At 35.1% G+C, this 24290-nt stretch overlaps 1 protein-coding gene across 1 annotated transcript; it reads right to left on the bottom strand.

Moving 5' to 3' along the window:
* Positions 1–431: 431 nt before the first annotated feature.
* Positions 432–23074, bottom strand: LOC128997594 (protein strawberry notch-like). Its single transcript, XM_054423233.1, has 23 exons — positions 23038–23074; positions 22473–22564; positions 21104–21188; positions 20584–20793; positions 19805–19980; positions 18618–18779; positions 17750–17988; positions 17271–17424; positions 16781–16941; positions 15175–15291; positions 14775–14911; positions 14394–14582; positions 13172–13311; positions 12273–12375; positions 11949–12113; positions 10549–10661; positions 9953–10124; positions 9036–9251; positions 8363–8550; positions 6866–6973; positions 4092–4213; positions 3291–3472; positions 432–1728 (listed from the first exon to the last, which is right to left on the bottom strand). The coding sequence occupies exons 1-23, from the start codon at positions 23072–23074 to the stop codon at positions 1676–1678; spliced, it is 3321 nt and encodes a 1106-aa protein (XP_054279208.1). The 3' UTR covers positions 432–1675.
* Positions 23075–24290: the final 1216 nt, after the last annotated feature.

Here is a 24290-nt window from a genome sequence, read left to right as displayed (position 1 = left end):
GAGTTTTACATATTAATAAATAAGGTTGTTAAAAACTAAACTTTCTATTAACATAAATTACTTTTCTTGGTTATGTTCTCATGTTTGTGTTGTTTTTTTTCTCTTTTATATTCAAACTGTATTTAATTTCTTTACGAATAGGAAAACATATCATGTCATATCACAAATATTACTAGTTTATTAGTATAGCATGTATAGTATTTACATTTGACTCTGTACATATACATTGTACTATGAGTTGTATTTTATCTCCATTGACCTGGCCTATTGTATAACATGTACTTAATGGCAATAAACTATTTGAATTTGAATTGGAAATATAAATGTGTGTGCAATATGAATATAATAATGTCAAGAACATGATAGGAATTGATTTGCTGCAGGATAAGGGAATGAAAAATAAGTTGTGCAAACTTTATCAAACACTTCTTTATGGAATACAGTATTTCAACCACACTTTGCAATTAACTTTAGTAACAATAAATAAATTCATTACTACTTACCAATTAGCAAAGTTAAAAACATTATTTAGTAGCAAAAAAGAACAGCGATAACCACTGTATCAACAAACTCCTAGCTACTAAATTGTGGTTAATATTATTAAAATAATAACTTAACGATTGGTAAACTTAACACATAAGGTTTGAGTAATACTGGCCAATGATGCATTAGGTAGTTTTTAGCCTAATTACAAAAAACAATATCAATGGACTTATCAAGTACATTACAACCTCTCTACGTCAGATCCCTAGATAACTCAATGCAATAACTAAAAATGAATATAAATTATGAAAATATGCATTTAGGTAAGTGCTATTGCTTTATTTAACTCATTAGCGCAACATATGTCGTTTGCCGTTACTGAATATCTGTTGCCTGAGTGTATCGCTGCAAGTATGTTGAGACGTTATAGTTTTTGTTTTATTGTGACGTGTAAACATTTTAAAGGTGTTTTCTCCGTATTTAAATTTGTTGTCGTTTTCAACTTTTCCCGTCGGTAACACAGATCTTAGCTAAGTTGGATCGACGTAAGAGGTTGTGCTTTAATACTTTGTAGTTAATACTGTTTCAACAACACCAACATCTCTCATGTTATACCTAACCTATCAAATGAATAAACTGAATAACTTATCAAAATACAACTTGTACTACTTTTACAAAAATGAAAAAACTCTGTTACACAAACACAATAGAGTTTGTATTAAAAATAATCACACAGTAACATAGCGTAATATAAAACAGGTAATACTGTAAAAAATTAACAATTACATAGTAATCAGTAATAACTATTACCAGCGCTTCCATTTAAGAATTATTCATAATTATTTTGCAAAAGAGAGCAATATTTTATGTCCAACAGTTTTCCCCAAACATAAAAACGGATGCATTCAATACGAAAATACTATGTCTCAGCTAACAAATAAGGGCATAGTTGGCAAATGCAAAATTCCTTGAGGTATTTTTAACAAAAAGTAAACTTGCGAGGTATAAATACAATGACAAATAATTTAGAACTAAAGGAATGCGCTACGAAATCAGACTTGATTTTAGAGACCTTAAGAAAACTGGTAGTATATTCCTAATTAAATCACTTTGGTAACTCGCTTTGGTTACTCGTTACTGGATAGGAACTTAAGATTTATTAACGTAATTCCAAGTTAGTTTTTCTGCGTCTTCATTCAAGTTCTTGTAGCAGAGGTCCCAAACAGGAGTTTGGAATCAGTGTTCCTAAAAAAATGATTGTCAGTTAAGAACTCAAAAACTTTCTGTAACAAAACCTTTAAGACGACGAAGTTGCTGCAATTGCAGAAGACAACGGTTATGTTTCCGTTACCACAGGAGATATCCTACATTTAGCCGCAATTGTGGGGATGACAATGATGTCCCCTTGACCACAGGAGATTTTCAATATTTTGCCGCAATCGCCTAAGACAATGATGAGGTTTCCGTTTCTGCTGGGCATATATAGGTTTTTGTCACAACTGCGGAAAACAATAATGATATTTCTGTGACTACGGAGAATAAACAAGAATCTTGCCCTGAGACGATCATGATGTTCACACGACCATGGGATAATAAATTGTGGTCGACAGGCGAGCAAGTAGAATTAGCAAGGTTCTACTGTATTACAAAAAAAATTTTTCTAACATTTTTTAATTTTTAGGCTATATACTCATACTGTAAACCATAATTTTCTGCTCTGTAAATGTTTGCGGAACAAGTGTAGATATCTTAAAAAGTGGTTTTGATATCTCAATATTAAGCACTATCAAATTCACAACAAATTCACAACAAATACACAACCAAACACAACATGAGATAACCTTTTGATGGATCGATATCTTTAAGTCCTAGGATTATAATTATTGAGGAAAGCTATGGTTAAACAAGTATAGTTTTCTATACTCATCACTCAGCCACTTGCCTCCCCTTGAAATTAAACTTTAATCTATCATTCCAAGTAATACGGAAATACAGTAAAACCTCTTTTAGCTGCACACCGTTAACCAAAACGACAATAAAAAATTCAAATGACATAGAAAATCAGCTTGGCAATAGGAAATGTCCGACGTGGGTAGTTGGCTAGGCTTAGCCAAAGATGGAATGTAATGAAGCTGAAGTCTTTAACTTTAAAACAAATAATAGATCTGAAAATAGCATAGCCTGAAGCTAATCATGATCATTGTAGCCTAATTAGTATGCTGCTGCACACATATAATATGATTGTTGTACATATTAAATCAATATCTAAATTGTTTGACACTATTCATGTGAATATGTCACAGAGATGAATAAAGAGCTTTTGATTTGATTTGATTTGACAGATCTCACACCGCATCAAAGATAAAGTTGTCATGAATTATAATAACAGAATACATTGTTCTACTTCTGGATATCGATTTATATTAATAGTAAATGATTTCTTTACCTTACCCTTGTAAATCGTAAAATTACATGTTAAACTGAAGCTGTAACATTCCAGTCGCAATGAAGTGTGTTTAGACTATATACCCAAGGATATTGTAAGGTAAAGAAATAATTTCTATCAATTATATTTTTAACAAATAGATTTTGAATGTACAGTTGAATATTTTAAGATGATAGTGATTAAAGTAACATAAAAATATTGGTGAAGATCACTCCCTTTTGATCAAAAAAGCCTTTGAATTTCAGCCATTTATCAACTGAAAAAAATCGGTTTTCCGAAAAAGCCTCGCTCCTAATTTTGGTTAGTTCTAATCGGGATTTAACCAGGATTCGGATAAAATTGACTAGAAAACGCAACTCACCAACAATCTTGACTCCGTCGGCTGTACGGAGACGCACCACCTGTGTTCTGTTTTCTTCGCGCAGTATCGCCTCCACCTTGGTCCAAACGCTGAGCACCGAGCCAGCCAGCACGTTGTACTTGCGTCTGCGTAACCCGACCTCACAGTTGTAACCCAAAGTCACCATCCGACAGTTGCCACCCCTAAGGAACATACAATCATTAACTGTTAACATCTGTACAATAGACAAACTGTAAAATAAAACATAACTGTGATAAAAAACTGTGATTTTTAGAGAATTTCTCACATAGGGAATAGTTATTACCGTAGGTTTCATGGTTATCAATAATATAAATTATTTAAGATGAGAACGCCCCTATGTGCGTAATTTAACCCAAATATGAGTGAAGGATGAGTGGCGTGATCTTTAAGTCTTGTTTGTGACTAATATATTCTAGAGGTGAAATACCTTTTTGCATTAATGGTATGTAAATTTACGTAAATGGAAAGTCTACTTACTCAATGGTAGGCCTATATTTGGTTCACATAAATGGAATGGCTATTTAGAGTATTTAAAGTCAATGGTGCATCAGCCTAATTCCGGCGACCCCAATTCGGTTATTCATTTTGTAGTAAATTATGCTTCATGCTATTAATACAATTGTTCTTCCTGTTTGTCCAGTTAGAGATGTCATTTCTGCCGAGTGTATTCCGGTTAAACCGATGTCCGGATACGAGGGAGTCTACTGTACTTAGTTTAAACGCTGCATAAATGCCTTAAAATTATGACATTGAGAGTACCACTTTGAAGTTGTAAATTACCAGTATGCATGTGAACAAGTAGTTAAAGATGACTCGTATTGTTGGATCCAATGTTTCATCGCATCCGATGCTTTCACCTTCCTGTATTTCTTCTTAATTTCCCCCAGAGCGTCTGGCCTCACCTAAAATACAAGCCAACGATTAGTCTACAAACAAAAATTAGTTTATATTAATAATGTACTTTTGTAGAAAAAATAAGTAAATAAATAATTTTTTTCAGAATTCATCTATTTTTTTACATCAACTAAAAAGAAGGTTTTTCACAACGATGTAATTATATATTTAATACATGCAAGTTGTGGTTAACTTGATTATTTAGAAAAAGTGAAGTTGAAGTAAATTAAACAGCTATTTACAAATATTTACTGAATGAACTTACACAGCAATATCACTTACCGTGAATTTAAATCCCATTTTCACTAAACACAAAAACATTGAGTATTAAAATTTTGCAATAAAAATTTTCTACATTTAAGATTATTCAATACTGAAAACTGGATTAAATCTCAGAAATTGTCTAATAAGAGTTGGGGCAAAGTTGCCAGATTTCTGTTGAATTTAATAGTAGCATTGACTATACACAGAATAGACTTCCCATGTAATGTGAAAATTTGAAGCCAAAAAGCATGGTGCAATCTGTTGAGATGGTCTACCAACTAATGACAATATTCTGTGTTTGCTGTGTTCTGTGTCAGCTGGTTGCTATGATACTGCATTGGTTTTATTTTTCCCAATACACTAGTAAACTCTGGTGAGATGGTGATAAAGTCTATTCTGTGTAAAGTCAATGATATTAGCTATAAAAACAGTAGTTCCAATTTTTATCAGACCATTGGGTGTGATTTACAAGGGTCGTTCTTAAATCAAGGGCTGTTTCAGCGTATAGCTTCTTAGTTCGCGTGTACGCCCCAACCAGGCTCCTCGCGGCTTACTGGCATCAGTAGTGAACAGAACAGCGCCGTTTGCAGCTCTGTAGCTGATGTGTACACTTTTACAGTGTCTAAAAAAATTTATATTATTGAATCTCCATTCTGCATGCTAGGTCTATATGATTTTTTACAGCTAGGAACATACTCGTATCGGCTGCAGACATTGATGGCTTATGTTTTAGGCCCTAATGCAATGATAGAGGGTTAAGTGCAGAAATAGGCCAGGAAGTTGTAAAATGGCCATTAAAAAATCCAGGGCTGTGCGAATCCAGAAATTTTGGTTCGAATCCGAATCCGAATCATAGCTGTACAGATTTTATCGAATCCGGATCGAATCCGAATATTTTAATTAATCCCGAGTCGAATCTGGGTCGAATCCGAATCTCAAATTTACAGCCATTATCGAACCTGGATCGAATCCGAATCTGAAATTTAAAGCTGTTATCGAATCCGAATATTTAAACCTGTTCAGAGTCGAATCCAAATCCGAGGAAAGTCAGCAGTACCAATTTTCACATTTTTAGACCACATTTTCTGGGGCTGAAATAACTTAGGGAATTGCTTAAAAAAATTCTTGAAATGGGCCAAATAAAAAAGTTATAAAATTTAGGCCTACCTATTTGAAGTTTTGAAACTAAAAAATTGGGCATAAGTTAGGCATACCACCTAGGCCTAAGTTACTCGCTAAAAGTGATGGACTACCAATTTGTGTAGTCTAAAACATAGGCCCAGCCTATTATACACCTCGGTGTTAATCCTCCACACAAGCCTATGTCTACATTACTATTACAAGTAACAACTAACACTGTGAGGTTAAGTTTACTGATAGCCAAGATAGGGTTCAAATGCGACCTACACTAATGTGCCTAAAACCTAACACCAAGTTGGTCAGGTTCCTAACATGAACCAGTCAACAGCAAATCGAAGTGCACAAGTAGTTTTTTAGTGTCTAAAAAATTATATTGAAAATTATATTCAATCAGAATCTAGTAAATTTGAATATCGAATCCCAACTCGGATCTATTTCCAAGAAATTCGAATATCGAATCCGAACCCGGATCTCTTACCAGTAAATTTGAATATCGATTCCGAATCCGAATCCAGTTAGAAACAGTAGATTCGTTCTCGAATCCGAATCGAATCTCTAAAAAGATTCGGATTCGATTCGTTTTTCGAACTATTCGCACAGCCCTGAAAAAATCCATTTCTGCTGCCATATTATATATAGATAGGTGCCTGCCACAAACCGCCATGGAATTAGTAGCGCTAGAAATATTTATATTTGTTATAAAGAAAAAGAAAAAATGTAAATTGTGTTTGTTAATTTATGTGAATCTATTGGACCTCGCCGACAAGTTTTGTAAACTTGGCGAGGCCAAGATGTTGTATTATCACAAATAAATATATTTGCATTTGAATTTAGGAAGAAATTGTGTTTTTGATGAGTACCTAGACTTTTTAAAGAAGACCACAAAGGAGAAAGGTTTTCAAAACCATTTTACACTCCCTCACCCGTTTTTTTTTTTTATATCAGGGTTACAAGCTTCAGTCATCTGGTGATGAATGTTGGCATCAGATACATTTCTTGTGGTCAAAAAACATATCGCTGACCTTATCTCACATGTGGCGGGAGATTCAATAATTTTTAAATGTTGTCTACACACACAGGGAAGCGTAACTGTCGCTGCAGAGCTGCAAATACAAACAAACTACGGATCTATATGCGAAAATAGTCCTTAAAAAAATTACTCATTATGATAAACTCCTTAAAAGGTATCCTTATGTTCTCAAATTGTATCTAAAAGTTAATATAGGTAAAAGAGGTACTGTGATTAAATTTCATACCTGAAGGCCGGTGTTTGGACGGTAAATAGTGTACATTTCAAATTTGCTTCCTGTGTTTCGATTGTTCGGACTCACTGCCAAAATGGCTGTTTGTTTTCCATTACGTATCTGAAAAACACATATTTTTATACACAATTTTTACTATGCTGTATTCCTTTATTGTTTTGTTTAAACACCGTCGTAGTTTTAAACAATCTTGTAGTTTTTCATTTTTATTTTTGTATATTAATCTCCTTATCTGACACAAACCGGGTGGAGGAAGGTCAAATATACAAAAAATGCAGTTACCGTAAAAATTAATACTAACCAAAAACATGATAAAATCCATTCAATAATAAGGGTGGCAAAAGGAGTTGTGTTGTTTGGGTGCTACAATGATTGTCATTCTTTTTTTTGTCCTAGGACACTAGGCACGAGCGCGGATTGTTTTTCACAATTCTTCAGGCTAGACCTAGGGGTTACGGCATTATCACTTAGATAAAATCCATTGGCGATTTAGCAGGATTTGAACCCAGGACCCCAGGAACCGGAGTCCCGCGCTCTAACCACTAGACCAGCTCGCTCCCCATGTAAGTCATACTAGGCCTACCAAATATCACAGAACTGGATCATTCACAGGAGGGCCAGATAACATGGCAGATAAGAAATCCAAAGAGTAATGTAATAACTTTTATTGTTAAAACTTTATTTATTTCGGACAAGGTTCTTCTCCTGAGGTGTCTAATCAAGGGGTCCACTGTTGCATGCAAACTTTATTTAGAACTAAACATTCCATTCTAGTTACAGTTGTAGCTAGTTTCAGAATCAAAATAGAAAAAGTTGAACCAGATCTAACATACTCTTTGATATGAGATTTTTATGGATCAGGTAAAGACAATTTTAATCTTTGTCCAGCTCATGTAGGGGTGTGTTTTTCTTTCCAATTTGTTCCCAGTTATTTCAAAACTTGTTTAATCACATAAAACAATCTTATCAAACAAAAGCTTGTACATCTGATTTTACAACCCAACAGCAAAGCTAAATAATAAAACTACCCATTCAATTAGGGAAAATGTTTTAGACGTTAGCTGAGTGCTGAGGAACACATTAACACATCGCCAACATGAACCACACAAAAAATAACACATATTAAAAATAAATAATAATACCCGACTTTTGGATACTGAAGTAGACGTTCAATCTAAATTGACCAGCTGTCACCAATTTTGCAATAAAGAAAGAAAACATAGTTGAGTGAGTCAATCACAGAATGCGCATATATTTAAAATTTAATTTCCTACCTTATTTTTAGTCGCTGGCATAACTGATGGGTAATAAAAGTTGCTACAACTCGCAATAGGATCCATCAGTTTGGCTTGGTAAAAGTTTGAATATTTGACAGAAAACAGTAATTTACATCAGCATAATCTGTCGGTGGCTCATAACAATGAAGATTTTGATTAAAACACTGGTGAGAACTTGAACATGGGTAAGGATTGTCTAGTTGACACAAAATACCTGATGTGAGAGGTAGAAGCCTTCATCATCACCGGTCAGCTGTTCGGCCTTCCTCATTGCGTCTTCCCAGCTGAACCCTCTCTCAACTCTTACAACATGAATCTCCGTCATGGCAGAGCCCGTGGCGTGTTGACCCAAGAAAGTGTGCAGCTCCACATGGTGAACATTGTCTCCTGCTGTCCCCAAGTCTGAAACGCACAATCAGTTAGGTCTCAAGTCTAGATCCCATTTACATGGTTTAGCTGTAGCCGGTTTAAATTAAACACGCTGCAGAAAACCTGCAAAGTTTTATCAAACTTCCATTTGCCTGATTGAATTTTTACTAAATTAGATTTAATGAGTATTTGAGAAAGTACCTAAGAAAATTCTATTGTAAAAATTCCAGGCAAGTCTGCCCTCACAAGTCAAAGCTCTTTTTTCCTGAACCCTAAAAACCTAGGCCCTTGTACTCTATCTTAACCCTTATTTTAAAAATAATTATTTTAAGCAAAATATCTAGGATTAAAAGAATGGGCACAATGTGACAAAGTGAAAAAAAACTGATTCAACCTACAAAGAGAAAAAATAAGAAATAAGTAGTATATGAGCTTGGAATAGTCCCAAACACCTGTACTTAATCAAGAAAAAACATTTCTCGAGCACAGAAAAACTTAACCAAAAATTGTTCTCATACCTAGTATTCCCAAATCGTATCTGCCCGATTTCTTAGCTTGATTGACGATTGCTTGTAGGGTGTCCATAAAGTACTGGAAGAGCCGGTTCTGCAGCTCAACTGGCAAACCAAGGATCCGGTTTAGGAACCGACTAATGTTGATTTCCCTCTCCATTGTATGGAAGCCGTTCATGCTTTTCAAAATCACTCCCACGCCGACCAAAGCATCAGTGCAATCTGTGAAATACATGTATTACTTTTGGTACAAATAATGCTGGGTAGGTTATTGGTTAGTAGTTATTGGTTAGGGGTTAAATTTTACTAGGTCAATTCATCATGTATATTGTCTACACACACAGGGAAGCGTAACTTCTGATTCTGGTGGGATGTCCACTTCAGAATCTAAAAGCCAATCACAATATTTACTGTGTCAGATATGTGATTCAGTCAGTGGTTGTAATGGCTAAACATGTGACAAATAATTTAATGTGATGCTGAACGAATCTAAGGATGTGGTCACAAACTCTACATGTGAAGGATATTGTCTATCATACATTGACTTTTGCTTGTATACTGAATTCTCAGCAACATTGACCAGCTCTGGCCCATTTTTTATGAATATAGTTAAATAAGCCAATTACAGGGGCGGCTCCAAAGGACAGGGCCTACCCAAAATTTTGGTAGATATTTCAAAATTATAAATAACTAAAGAAAATTCATTATATGTAAATAAAGGGAAAGCATTCAAATTCAAACTAATTATTTTGCATTTAAATTTTAAAATTCCCCCTTTTTCGGGGAAGCCCTACAAACCATACAGCTAGGCCTAAGGTATTTCAATGATTGTAATTGGATTCCATAAGTTAGTGACTACTTTAACATAGCAATGGATCTCCAGTTCTACCAATAGTCAGTCAAGTTACAACGAATGTATTTACCCTTGAAGAAGTCTCCCTTGTAGTCCTGAGGAGGAGGCACCAGCGGGGCCACCTTGTTCAACACGGCGTTCATGACAGACGTGAGGGCTGTGCGGCCGTACTTGGTGTCAATGTTGTACTGGGATAAATCCCGTACTTCTGTGGCACGCCGGTCACCATGAGTCAAGGCTCCCTGCAACATTTAACTAAGTTTGGAATTGTGTTGCAGCATTAAACTGTGATTTGACTTTTCTCTGACAACAGTTGGACATTTGTTGTGACATCTAACTCTACGGATTTAACATGGCAAAGGTTTATTAAATCAGTTGATAGAATACTTGACAATCAATCAGACGTTTTTGCATCGTTTGCACATGATTGGGGCACAATAATTATTTTCTCCCACGATTGTAGGAACATCATCATTGTCACTCCACACTATCAGCATTCCGTTTCATCCCCCACGATTGTGAAGACATGATTAACAATCAGTGCAAAATGCCTGAAATGGGCAGATCCCATCCCAAACGTTTAAAGATTAAATGTAATCCGGCCCTATATTTCTGAATTTGTCCATCCCTTACCATTTAAGAGTCCTTGAGGTGACTTTTACATACCAGACTCTCCAAACGCTTGGCCACTATGGAGGCGAATCTTCTCTCTCCAGCCAAGTTAGAGATGAGGAACATGTACTCTGGGGCGTTGACTTGGTTGCTGCGGTGGGTTCGGCCTACAGCAACAGACAGATATTAACAATAGGGGTGGCAAGCTCAATGAATGGGAAAAAGTTTATTCAGACAAGAAACAAAAATTGTTACACTACGTTCCGTGTGCCAGGGTGGATCCAATAAAATGTCGGAACCAGATCCGGATCTTGAAAAAAGAACGGGTTTAAAAAACGTAATATTTACAGAGATCCAATTTAAATCATACTGTTTTAAATTAAATTGGTAATCTTTAAAGGCTCATGTAATAAGATATTGAATAATATAGTTTATATGGCTAGGCAATGCCACAGAATATATCGACGTCTATAAATTATATGGCTAAGCAATATCCCTCATTTTTAGTGGACCCTAAAATGGGCACAGATAATCTTCTCTAAAAAAGAATGACAATCATTGTAGCACCCAAACAACACAACTCCTTTTGCCACCCTTATAATTGAATGGATTTTAAAATACACCACTAAGACAAAATCCCTGTTCTTATGTATGAATTGTACTTTATAAAAAACGTTTTTGTTAGTAAAATAATAAAAAATAATTTTTAAAAATCGGATCCATTAAAACCGGATTCAGCCTAACATTTGATTTTTTGTGGATCCACAAAATAATCCACAAAAAATTTTTTTTTAGGTGTTGGTTCTAGCTCAGATCCGGTGGATCCGGTAGTCCGATATCCGGATCCGACCATCCATCACTCATAGTAACTTTAGGTAGTTTGGTTGTAAATAAATGGGGTTTATGATGAAATATCATCAATCATGAAGAAACATTTTAATGGTAGTATAAGTGTAGTTTTGAAGCTGTACCAAGTTATCTTACTAAAAAAAGCAAATGTGTAAAAGTTACATAAACTTTTGAGAGATTTTCCAGTTCAAAACTGTATAAAAACTGCTATGAAAAGCTGACAAAGTGTCTTAAAAATCCAAGAAATTATAGCACTATCCAGACTCTAGTGTGGTTAATTTCCTAAATGAGATGATAGTGCTTATCATAAATCCTTATCATAAATGCTGGTCCAATCATTACCCGAAGGGTTAATAAGGAGCATCCTGTACCCAGTATCACAAATGAGATCCTCAGTTTATTGGTCTGCAGGACTCGGTCTTTTGCCGAGCCAGGATAGAGACGTGGGGCTAATAGCCCAATACCATCAGCTCAGAAACCCAAGCAACAATTACGCAACTCTCGCCATCATGTGCGATGAGAAAAGCTCACCATGAATTAAGTGAATTACATTTCAAACTTCTGTATTATTATGGCTTTCCAACCTAACTGAAGGATGTACATACCAAACTGCTGTATGGCTCGGTCAGCGCTCCAAGGTAGCTCCAGGGTGATATGTACTCTCCGTCTCTGGTTGGTCACTCTGCGATCACTCTGTAGAGATATGCCGGAGCTAGCTGCCTCCGAGATTATGGCAATCACCTTCTGTCCATCCATGAACCTGCTTTTCTCTGAAAAAACACACAGGGTTAGCTAGGATACTGAAGTATACATCTTACCTGGATGGACAAACTGTGGCGAATATTTTTAAAGAAGTTGAATGATTTTTTAACACAGTTTCATTTTGAATTACTTCATTTATTGAAAGACAGAGTAACAAAAATAATTACCAGTCAAGTTGAGAGTTTCAAGGGAACACTCAGATTCGCCTCTAGACTCGTAATGGATACTTCCGTCTGATCCTTGCACCACTCTACCCTTCCTTCCAGTCATCTGGAATAAAACAATAAAAAACACCTCATTATTTTTTTGTTTTTTAGACTACTACTTAACGTTCCATTTGAACCACACAGCTGCATAATCTAAGCGAAATGCTAAATGAGAATAGTCAGACTGGAATTTTGCCACCAAAATGAGTTTCGCGTGGCCGTCGCTTGAATAGCACGCGTGGTGGCTGCGCTAATCCATCTCTCTCTTCCTTTAAGCCGATTCTTCGTCTCACTCAGTCAGCTGACTTGGCCGCGGGCTCGCAATAGTATACCTAGCAGCCACCGCGGGAACTATCCAAAATTCAAATATTTCCAGACTTAATTTTTAACAAAGGCATTGCGCTTCTTGAAGGGTTTGTATTGATTTAACATTGCTACTTCTTTAAAATTAACGTAAATATTTAAATAATGTGACAATTCATTCCATTTCTCCTCATGTTTCTGGTATAAATTTATTTATTTTGTTTCCTCGGTGTAGTTTATTTCGTGTGTAGTAAAAGCAATATAAAGGAAACTCACGTTTTATTTACAACTAATATTGGCTTTTATTATTTAAGTTTCAATGGAATTTCAATTTATTATGATGGAAATTTTAACCTGGCAATCCACAACACATTTGTATCCATACGAACATACAAGCAAACAGGATAGGATTGCTTAGGTTAAGTTTTCAGAGACTTATCCAAACTCGTTCCCCAAGCACAGGCATCATGTGGAGAACTATCTATATATTTAAGGATTAGTACATAACGTGTTTTATTTATTTTGACTGGTTTTCACTTAGATGAAAATTTACTCACCTCAGCCACATTCTCGGGACCTCCGAGTTCATCTATCAACTGGTCCAGTGTGTTTGGAGGCAGCCTCTTTCCCAAGTGTTCAATCTTGTCCAACAGTTGTTCTCGCATGGCACAGGCCTTGTCTGTAGCTGTCATGTTACCTGCAAAAAACCAACAGTGTAGGCGAGTACAACCCTGCAAACCTACTCAAAGTTACTGACACTTCACGTTCTGGGAGTCGGGTTCAGTGATGGTTTAGCCTCTGAATTAAGATATTGCAAGATTAAGGTTACCTGTTGTGTCAATTTATCCTTGTTGTGTTATAAATAAACTAGTCGAGACTCATCATCAGTTACGCACCTCATGATTGGAATACTTGAACAAGTATTTTATTGTAAATACATAAATGTCATGTCTGTATGTGTTTGGTGTTATGTGTCCCAGAAGAGTTGTGTGTAGATGCTGATGACCTGATTCATGGATGAGAAACTGTTTAACGTTCTAACCTGAATATGTTCTCTTAGCAGCACGAAACAGCTGTGGTTATTTATAGCTCAACAAGGATCAATTGACACAAAAAGTAACATAAACCTTTTTTAATATTGTCATGTTTAGAAATACTTGGACTTTTAGTTTACTTTTGTTGATCGAACTGACTATCCACCATTGCTGACTGGTTTTATAGACTGTATAATATTTTATAAGTTACAATTTACATTATTTACACTTATCAATTTTTAACCTATGAATGCCCTACACCCTGACCAAGAATAAAGCAGGACCCACAACAGAGCCTTGAGGCATTCTGTGTGCTAGTGGTAAAGGAAGCGAACATGCTCTGCTAACAGACATCACTTGCTCTCTAGAAAAGTACAATCTGACTGAACCCTTGCTAAGGTGTCTTATCAATATCCAAGCTATATAAGATGTTCTCCGGCCTCCAGGACTGATGGTTCAATTCCCGTCTTGGTCAGGAGAGGAGTTGCAACTCCTATCTCTGGCAGAGCTCCCCAAGATAACATTGGAAGGTTTTGGTGGAAGATGTCAGGACGTAGATTATTTGTGATGTGCACCTCCAAAAAGGTATTTTACTTTCTGCTTACCCTTGTTGTTTATTACTGCATAAATACAAAGTATAGAAATGTAAAAAGTATGTCTTTCTTAGCTTTCCAGTACCAAAGTCTACTGCTCAAACTGTATTTGTTCAAATAAATGTTCAATATCAATATACAAAAGACAGTACCTTTATTTTTTTGAGATTCTTCCACATCGGTGCTTGCAGAGTGTTCTGATGTGGAAGAATCAGAATCGGAATTACTGAAGGAAAAGCTAGATTCAGAATCAGAACCTTCACTTTTCTCTGATTCACTGCTTGACTCTTTCTTCTTTTCCATTTTTACCTTCTTTGCAGCTACTATGGCTGTCTGCCTCACTGAAAAATTCAAAACTGTAACAAATCTAGGTTTTAAAATTGTTTTAAATATTTTTAATCTAAAGTAAATTACAAGTTTGGACAAATCAACCTATGCAAGCAAATTTGTGTGGTAGTAGGTGTGTTTTTCAATATTTGCATTCATGTTTTTACACTTGATTAGTTGGAATTTATCAAAATAAAATAACTAACCTGTCAACTTTCTCTTCTTTCCCACACCATTGTAGTTCCCATTGGTTATGCCAAGACCTTTGATTCCTAATAGTTTGTTGACTTTATTTCTATCAGGAGCTGGAAAATGTTTTTCCACCAGTTGCTGCAAGACTGTCCTGTGAAGAAAAACATTTAACAATTTATTTATTGTTATACATGGAATTAGCTGTAATGGCATTGGATTTCTTGAGCAGCAAACCGAAATAACACTTGGCGTATTTTTAGAATGAGCACAAAATATCACTGACTGGTATAAATAGCTGCAAAACATGCAATATTTAGGTCGTAATGGTTAGTGGTAGTTAATGGCTTATTCCAAGCATGGGAAATTCACAAGGCATAGTTAAACCATTGACTAATCCCAGCGACAAACACTCACTTGGCTGTACCAACAAACTCGTTGATTTCTCCGTCTTCTTTGAGGGTCCCGATGGTCGCAGCTTCTCCCGTGGATTGCAGACCAATCACAACAGACTTTCCCATCTTGACGGCTTCCCTGGAGAACGTAACTACGATTACCATCAATGTTATAGAAATTCTAATTGTTTCAATCATTCACCAAATAAAAAAATACCATTAAAATTCTTTTGAACAAACCAATAAAATTGCTTCAGCGAAGTTACCTACATTATAAAATATATACCTTACCACAATAATACAGACATCCTTATATAAATATATGAATACCTGTGTAAAACTAGATAAATTCTAAATACACATGCTGTGACTTTGGTTTATTATTGGTCTACCAATAGTCTAACAATTGAAACACTGCAAATAAATTTCATATCTCCTCCCTTTAACCCATTTAAGGATTGTACTTTCATCAAAAGATTCTTGACAATAGAGGGTGCTAACATTATACGTTTAACTGTAATTATGACAGTTTAATAGGTGTTTGTTATGTTTACTATTTATTATTGGAAGTACTAGTTATTGAAATCACATAAGATAAAAAGTTAATTGGTTTAATATTAATTATACATATTAAAACGTGACAGGGTTTTTTATTTGATTGATTTTGAATCAACCACTTGACTGATTTTCATGATTTTTGTGTTGAAAGAAAGATAATTTTGAGAACTAGGGGATCTCAAAGTCATAATTTTAGTTTAGGCTTCCAGTTTTTTTAGAAATTAAGTTTTAAATTTAAAAAAGTCTAGCAGCCGACGCTAACATTCTACTCTAGCTTTTGGTATAATACCATTTTCATAACGTAACGGCTGTAAACATTCAGCATTTTTGACACAAATTCAGCATTTGGATGAAAATGAAATGACATACGTAGAATTGACTTATTTATACTATGTTTAATGCTATAATTATTGATACGTTCATTTATTCGGTAAGAGGATGAGAGGTTATTTACATAAATTAGAACATCTAGTATTTTACTATGTATAATATACATAGTAAAATACTAGATGTTCTAATTTATTTTTTTCTGCAGTATTTAAAATATTTAGTTTGTTTTAGTGCATATAATTTGTTATAACTAACAGCTGATTGAATAAAACAATATTCTATAGAACTATGAGGTTAGTTTATTTACTCTGTGATTTTGTCATTGATTATAGGAAATAGGTAAGATTCTATAAACATTGCTGTATACGAATTGAAGATCACGAATCTTCAAAAGAAAGCTTATGAACATTATTTTACTCGACTTTTTGAGGAAAGGTTGGGAAAATAACAATGAAAACATGTTTTAATTCATCTTGGCAGCTTTGTCTTTACTATAAATTTGGAACTGCTTAAACTATGCTTGAATTAGTAATAGACACGCTATATACAGTTTTAATGGACTACTCTATTCCCGTACGTAGGACGGGCCAACATCTCATTGGTTTAATTTCAAAGACCTGAACTTTTTCTCTTCAGGCGAACCAGGAACTTGGACTTTCTTAAGTATTTTAGAGTTTAAGTAAAGAAGACATTTACAGGTATCTAGAGTGACGAATGGCAATTCCAGTAGTTTCAGTTACCTGGTGATTGCGACAGTTCGCTCCACTTTAGCAGCGATGCAAAGGTACTTGAAGAAACGCTGGTGAGAACCCCAGAATTGTCTAATAATTGTCATCTTATCTTTGGCAGGGACTTCCATCAGTTCAATGGCCGTTTGGAAATCGTTAAGCATTTGTACCCACTGGGAAAACATAAAGTGTTACATTACTTCTCAATACAGGGAACTATGTATAACACAAATAGGTAGAAGTGGAGTAAAAGTCAGAAATAAGTCCTGGGTTCAGGTCTTACCACGAGTACTACGGTAATAGCTTATTCCCTATATGGGAAATTCGCTAAAATTGAAGTTAGCATATACAGATCCTGAAATCCCATTTTTTTAAATTGACTTTGATGGAAAATTTACAGACCAATCACGATCACCAAAAATGAACTTCAAAGACTACTACAGTATTTAGAGCTCACTAATCCAAATTTAACTGTTGGGTTTCCAAAGAGAAGTTTACTTACCAGAGCAACAGAATCGTTGTAAGCTCGAACAAACTCCGGAGACAACTGGATCTCGTCGATGTTAAACGTAACTCCGTGGAAGCTGAGTTGGCGAGCAATGTAGATCCCTCGCAGCTTCATGTCCATCGCGACTATTTCCATTGCACCAACTCCTCTGCAACAACAAATGTTTTACAATCTCCGTACAAGCCCATCAATCAAGGTTTCACACAACTAATTCTTGTTTTATTAATAAACTTAGTTTTCTACCGACGGTCAAAAAACACCAAAACCATTGGAAACATATTTTTTCAAACTCAGACCTTCTGATGTTAAACACCCTTTACCTGGATAATGATATCAGTAAGAGTAAATATTATATTTTTCATAAGCTTGAATGTACTCTTTCCAATTAGGTTAACCTGCTATCTCAAAAAAAAATCTCAAAAAAAAAAGTTCTATGGCTAATTTTGTACTTAGTTGACACAACACCACCTTACCTCTTCTCTACGGAGTTTATAAAGTCCATGAAGTCCGGGAAGGGCGTCCCTGTCCCCCAGATGCCCAGCCGAGTCATGTACGCCATGTTGCGAGGTTCGGACGCCCCGGTGGCAGACGCGTACACCACACGAGCCAGCGGCAACCGCGACTGCAGCTCCACGACTGCCTGCGCTGCCTTCGTAGGCTTTGCTTTGGTCACAACTAGGTTTTTGGCTTTATGGGACTCATCAAACACAATCTACCAGCGAGTTAAGAAAATTATAAGAGTAAAGTTCTAAAACTACTCCTTAATTTTGTTTTCACAACCCTCAATTGCAAGTGCACTTTTCAAATCCCATTGAAAACACCATAGCACATAATGTCAAATTTATCTCTAAAACAAGATTTCTAAATCAAAATGTATGAAGCCTTTTTGCTAAATCATTATGTAGCTTAAAACCTCTTTAGTCTAACAAGTTGTTTTAAGAAGTTAACTTTGATAACACAACTCTATTCGTAACTGTATTGAACAGTGTATCCCCGTGACAATTCTCCAAGAGATGTTTTGGAGGAAACATTGCCTTTTCAGACTCAAGAATTAGAACAAGTATGAATTTGAAACCCTCGCTCCATATCGCAAAAATTAAACTCTCGAGTATTTGATTAAATATAAATTTGATTTACCGATCTATTTTAAAATTTAGTTTCACAATGTCCACAGTTCAGTACTAAAAATTATAATAAAAAAAAAATTATTTTCTTAAGCTTTGCTCATCAGAAATGCATGATCAGCATTGTACGTGTTATTAACTATCTGAAAGTACAAAAATATGTCAAATAACACTCTTGTCCTGGATCCTCGATAGTTGTCTATTTGGTTAAGGATACGACTCCGTCGAAGTTGTCTCCGCACCAATCCAACAGCTGTTCCATCCGTGTTTTATGCCTTCCGCCCAAGGTGGACGATGAAGACAACAGTGAGTAAGTGCAGAATATCACTCCTTCCTCTATCCAACCGTTGGCTGCAGACGACAGCTTGTCGTACTTCAGCTGTGAAAAGGAATCAAATTACTAACTAACGTAACTACCCTTTAATTGTCAGTGAGATCGTCAAATACAAACGTAAATTGTAATTTATGTTCTTTATTGATGAAAATGAAACTAGACATTCTAAGTTGAAGTAAGAAGTTTTAGAATCAAAATGAACCTACAGTAGAATCCTGGTTAACCAAAACGGTTCCATAAAATAATACATGGCCAAAATATAAATAACAGTCATGTAAAATGCTTATTAGTAACTTCAGTTGTTTAGTTTAAAGTATTTTCTAACCCATTGTAACATTTATGTAGCTGAAATAAAATACTGTATTATAAAGACATTGTTTCAAATTCATTTTTCCAACTCACCGAGGTAATACATACGCTATTTATAGCATATGACGGATTAACCGAAAATTGGTTATCCGAAAAAGCTCTCCCTCCTTTTTTCGGTAAAACTGGGTTCTACTGTAGTTGAATTCAGCCACAGTGTAAAGTAAATTACTGATTTCTTTTCAATACGCCAACTTTTTTACCGAGTGAAAGTGATTCAAATGATTGAAAGAGAAGTGGCGCAATCATTAAACTCATGTATGTACCGAAGGAATCGAACCTAGGACAATATTTAAGACTGAAAATTAAGCTTATAACTCATCTGTCATGTTAGCCTAGTTTCCAACAAATTGAGTGAAGTGAATGAATCATAATATTTTGTGCCACACAATCACTAGTCACAAAATAACAAAACAAATCTCTATAAAATTATTGAACTAATTAAATAATTAATTGTGTTCTTCAAAACTGTTTGATACATGAGTATGAAATGGAAATACCAATACTCTAAATGAAAAATTATATTTAATATATGAAAAGCAAGTACATTTTGCTTACACAATTCTTATGAAGAAACAGAAAAGAGTTTGAAAGTTAAGTAAACAAGACAATTATAAAATAACTCAATCTCAGTAAAAATTGTGTATGTTGACAAGTTGATATAAGTTTTACGTAGCAATAATGTCAATTTTACAATACCCCACCTTACTCAAAGCGTAAACTTTGATATTTGTTGCTCCGATATCATCAAGATCCCTCTCGCTGTCATATTTTAAATCGGCAGACACTGAAATCCATATGGCTTTTTTCCTTCCCTGCAAGTAGTTTTCAAAAATGCAGCCAGCAACTGTTCGGCCTTTTCCTACACCAGCTCCGTCACCTTTAACAACATTTTTATCAATTAAATGTTTCACATTTGATTTAATTTATATTAGTTCTTGATTCAAAACTAAATCATCTGTAATTGAAGGAAACCACAAAAAACTTATAGAATAAGAGATAAACTTTTATGTATCTCTTTGATTTTGTTTTAAATAGAAAGAGCAGGTTCAGCTGTGCAGTGGGGGAGTCTTCTCGATAGGAATCACATTTATTCACATAATGTTAATGTATTAGAGTCAATAACCACTTTGTCAACACAAAGAAAGTATGATTGTTATGTTGGTGTAGGATGCAGTAGGTCACTATATTTTAACAAGTTTTTATTTTCATGATTAGTTGTCTGGTTAATTCACTGGTTATAGTCATTAAGCCTGTTCAAGGAAGGATTTAAATTAAGGTTTGTGGGGTCCCTGGAGTTATAAATTTGTTTCTTATTGAGAAGACTCACCCACTGTACGAGCATGCTTTTCCTATAAAAAATCAAACCTACTCTGGCCTAGAGCCCTTCCCCTTACCAATAACCTATATTATCTTCTTAAATATTTATCTTCCAACTCAGAAAACTGATACAATTTACGACAGTATTCTACGGCTGACTCACCGATGAGGAAGCCGGCCCGACTACCGTCTGGCAGAAAGTGTTGGTGTTGCTGCGCCGCGTAAGTGATGGCCTCCAGCTGCAGCGCGGACAATGCGCCACTCTCTACGACGTGAGAAGGTAGATGCAGCTCGTAGTCGATGTCGGGAGGGGCAACACTAGACAAGGACGCAGTCTCCACCACAGGGTCCGGGTGTCGCTTGCCAACCTTCACTGTAATCATTATCACCTTACGATATTAGGTGTTCAACTAACGCTTATAGTTTTTGTGTTTTTCGTATTACGTGTAAAATGTGTTTGTTATTTTGACGACACCTCAAGAGGATCCTTGTGTCTGAGGATGGTGGAGTTATAAACAACCACCGAAACATATATAGCAAGTTTTAAACTACACTACAGTTCATGTTTCCGAGGATGTTACATACATGTTACTACAGGATTTTCCGAGATGTTATGTTTAACCATTATTTGTCATTAAATGCAATCCTAGGGTTATCAAATTAAAAGTAAAATTCTCACTCACATTTGCTTGGCATATAATCAGCGTACGTTTCAGCCACGGCCAAGTCTTCATCATCGCTGCCTTCTTGAGTGACCTGCTCTCTTAACTGGAAAATAATTTTTTTGATCAGCATTGCACGTGTTAATAAATTTACGGAAAGTAAATAAAAAGTAAGTCTAATAACATTTAAAAAGGGTAGCTAACAAATTCAAGAAATAAAGGTTGGTGTATAGTTGATGTTATTTATTTTGTCTGTTTTTTTTTAGATTGTGCTAAAATGGTTGACAAAGTTGGCCGTGGCCTAAGTGACTAAAAACATATAATAAACAAGAGCTTAAAGCAATACAGTTTTGGTTATTTCTAAGGGAACTTAGAAGTTAGAACTTAAATTGGGATTTTCAAATGGTAATTTGGACGTATACTAAAAATAATATACGGTACATTGATTGACTAATACCATAGATGAAGTAATAGGCTATAATATAATATTACTTCATCTATGCTAACACGTACATTAGTATACACACGTTAATGAAATTAGTGCGTAAGAAAGTGGCTTCGTGGAACCAAAAAGACAAATACTACCAAAACCTCAATCATTGTCCAATAACATTAAATCAAAATGTTCTCAATCATCAATTTTCAAAACCGAAAACAATAACAAAAACTAAACTACAAAACTAAATAGTAAAGTTGCCTAAAAACACAAAATTACAAACAAAATTTAATGTAATCAACAAAACGTTTAACAACAACAAGTTAAGTTTAATAACTTAAATAAAAACACAAATGCTTTGTGCTGTGTGCACTGTGACTGTGGAGTGTTGTGAGGAAAGACCGAGAGACTGGCTGCAGTGTAGGAGCGTCAACCCGCTTCCGGTCTGAAGAGTCTGGTCTGATCTGGTCGGGTTGGCTGATCAGAAAAAAATCTGCTTCCAATGTAGGTCATGCCTTAGGCTAATTGATGAGCAAGTTGTTACTCTAGTTGTACTTAAGTAGGGACGCCATCAAGGTTCTTGTCATTAACCATTAGGTCTGATGAAGTTTGGAGTGTCCAATCAAAATTGATCACCGCTTATTTTATGACATGGACATTGACAGAATTGATTAACGTCAAGAACAAGCTCCTACATCCAGCAGTTTAATGAGGCGGTGAACCACGATATCTTATCTGCGTCCCTCTCCGTAGCAAGCAACTGGTTAGTATTAAACCTTTATAGCTTAATCGGCAAAAGTTCAAGTATTGAACGTGTTTCTCTTCAATTTTGGTGATTTTGAGATACATCAATTTAAGTAGGCCTACTTCTTTCAACTCAACTATGTTTAGCACTTAATAACCTATAACACGTTAGTCTATTATATATATAATAAATATATATCAAGAGATTACCGTTTTTTCATCAACTTTTTTTGTTTTTTCTTTGGGCTTCTTACTCTTCTTTTTGTAGTTATTTCTCCTCCGGTATCTGCCAAATATTCCTCCTTAAAAAATTAACACATTAAAGAAATCTGTTGATTTGAATCAAAATACAGAACATGTTTCAAAAGGACCTGTAACTGTTTTCATGTTAAAATGATTTAGACTACATTGAAATTAGTGAATAAATAAATCATTACTCAATGTTAAATAACCTGTTTCACCTTCCCCGTAGCAGCAAACCTAAGTACTTGTTAAATCTAATGTTCTTGAATGGAGTAAAAATCTAATCAGATGAATTTAAATTCACTACGTCTGCAAATTTGCTGCAGGCTGGTCATTTAATGTTAATTTAAATGGCTTTGTTTCAAACAGTCTTTCTGTAATCCCCCATACATAGCCATATGTGAATTTCCATTGTTGTCTTAAACCAAAACATTTAGCGCAATTAGAGCCAATAATATTTGGACACCCTTCAACAGTGTTTCCAATGGTACCTCAAAAATTAAAAAGCTCAAGGTTGGTGAACTCGTTTTACTTCCAAGACACCAGAACTTCTCCTCAATGTTGGCCATTAGGTCGAATAATGGAAACTTCAACTGGTCAGCATTGTTGGAGTGGTCAAAAGTAAAACAGCAAACGGACTGAATACAACACACAACAAAACCCATCGTTTAAATGTTTTTTTTTTATTTTTTTATTATTCAAAATACCTCCCTTTGCTTTGTTCTTGTTAGATAATTATGAATTTTATGTTTTTGTTGAATCAGGTTGGTTAAAGGGGAGGGGGTTATGTTCTGTAATGTGATATTTGTGTTTTTTGCATAATTTTAAATGTCTTCACATCTTGTGATGTAAAAGTACTTTATTCCTAAGGCTTCCTGTAATCCCCCTCACATGGCCATACCTATATAAATTTCCATTGTAGTAAACATACTCGTTTTTTCATATAAAACAAACCTTATGGTACTGGTACCTAAATCTTAGGTACTTACGTTTGCTGGTACAGAGAGGTAATAAAGTGTTTTTTTTATTAAAATGTTAATAGTATGAAATAAACCATGTAGCCTCATTTTAGCGAATTTCCCTATAGGGAAGTAGCTATTACCGTAGGTGGCACGGTAAGACCTAGACCCGGGACCGATTTACTTTTTCATTTTGATGTCCCCAGAGGCCAAAAACACTATTCGTTCAAATTTTTATATATATATATATATATATATACGTCCGTGAACGCGATAACTTGAGTAATTTTTGTCCGATTTTGATGAAATTTGGTTTAAAGGTGTAAAGCGGGATAAACTTGAATGAGATTACGAAACCAGCACGATCGGACCATGGGAACGGGGCTTTACGGGGGGTTTTATGGGGTAAAAATTGGTTTTTCTCACTTTTGACCCTCAAAACACAAAATTTCCCAATTTATCTTTAGACCTTTTTAAAGAGCTTAAAAAAAACAAATAATTTAGTATATAAAAGTATTTTTGTTCGATTATTAGTAACGGAGAAAATTAAAAAAATTGTAAATTTAAAATTCCCATGTTATTCTTATGGAGAATATTGTCAAATGTTGTAGTTTGCTTGTTTATGAATATATTTTGATCAAACTTGGCAAATTTATTTATTTTGTACTAAGCTATCAATATTTTACTCAAAAACATACTTTATTAGTTTCCTTGTAGCAGCAAACCTAGGTACTCGTTAAACCTAATGTTATTAAAATATATTTAACTGAAAATCAATTCAGACAAATGGAAATTCGCTTAGTCGGCAGGTTTGCTGCGGCGGGGG

The sequence above is a fragment of the Macrosteles quadrilineatus genome, unplaced genomic scaffold (genome assembly GCF_028750875.1).
Source record: "Macrosteles quadrilineatus isolate MER2022 unplaced genomic scaffold, UCM_ALF_1.0 Scaffold_6__1_contigs__length_79288215, whole genome shotgun sequence".
Taxonomy (NCBI): Eukaryota; Metazoa; Arthropoda; class Insecta; order Hemiptera; family Cicadellidae; genus Macrosteles; species Macrosteles quadrilineatus.
The sequence above is the reverse complement of the archived record's forward strand: the minus strand, read 5'-3'. Positions and strand labels throughout refer to the sequence as shown.

Coding starts and splice junctions, on each gene's coding strand:
- LOC128997594 (XM_054423233.1), bottom strand. CDS start 23,074: ATGGCCAACATTGAGGAGAAGTTCTGGTGTCTTGGAA. Junction 22,565..23,037: donor GAAGTTCTGGTGTCTTGGAA/GTAAAACGAGTT, acceptor TAATTTTTTAAG/GAGGAATATTTGGCAGATAC. Junction 9,252..9,952: donor CAAGGGAGACTTCTTCAAGG/GTAAATACATTC, acceptor TGTATTTCACAG/ATTGCACTGATGCTTTGGTC.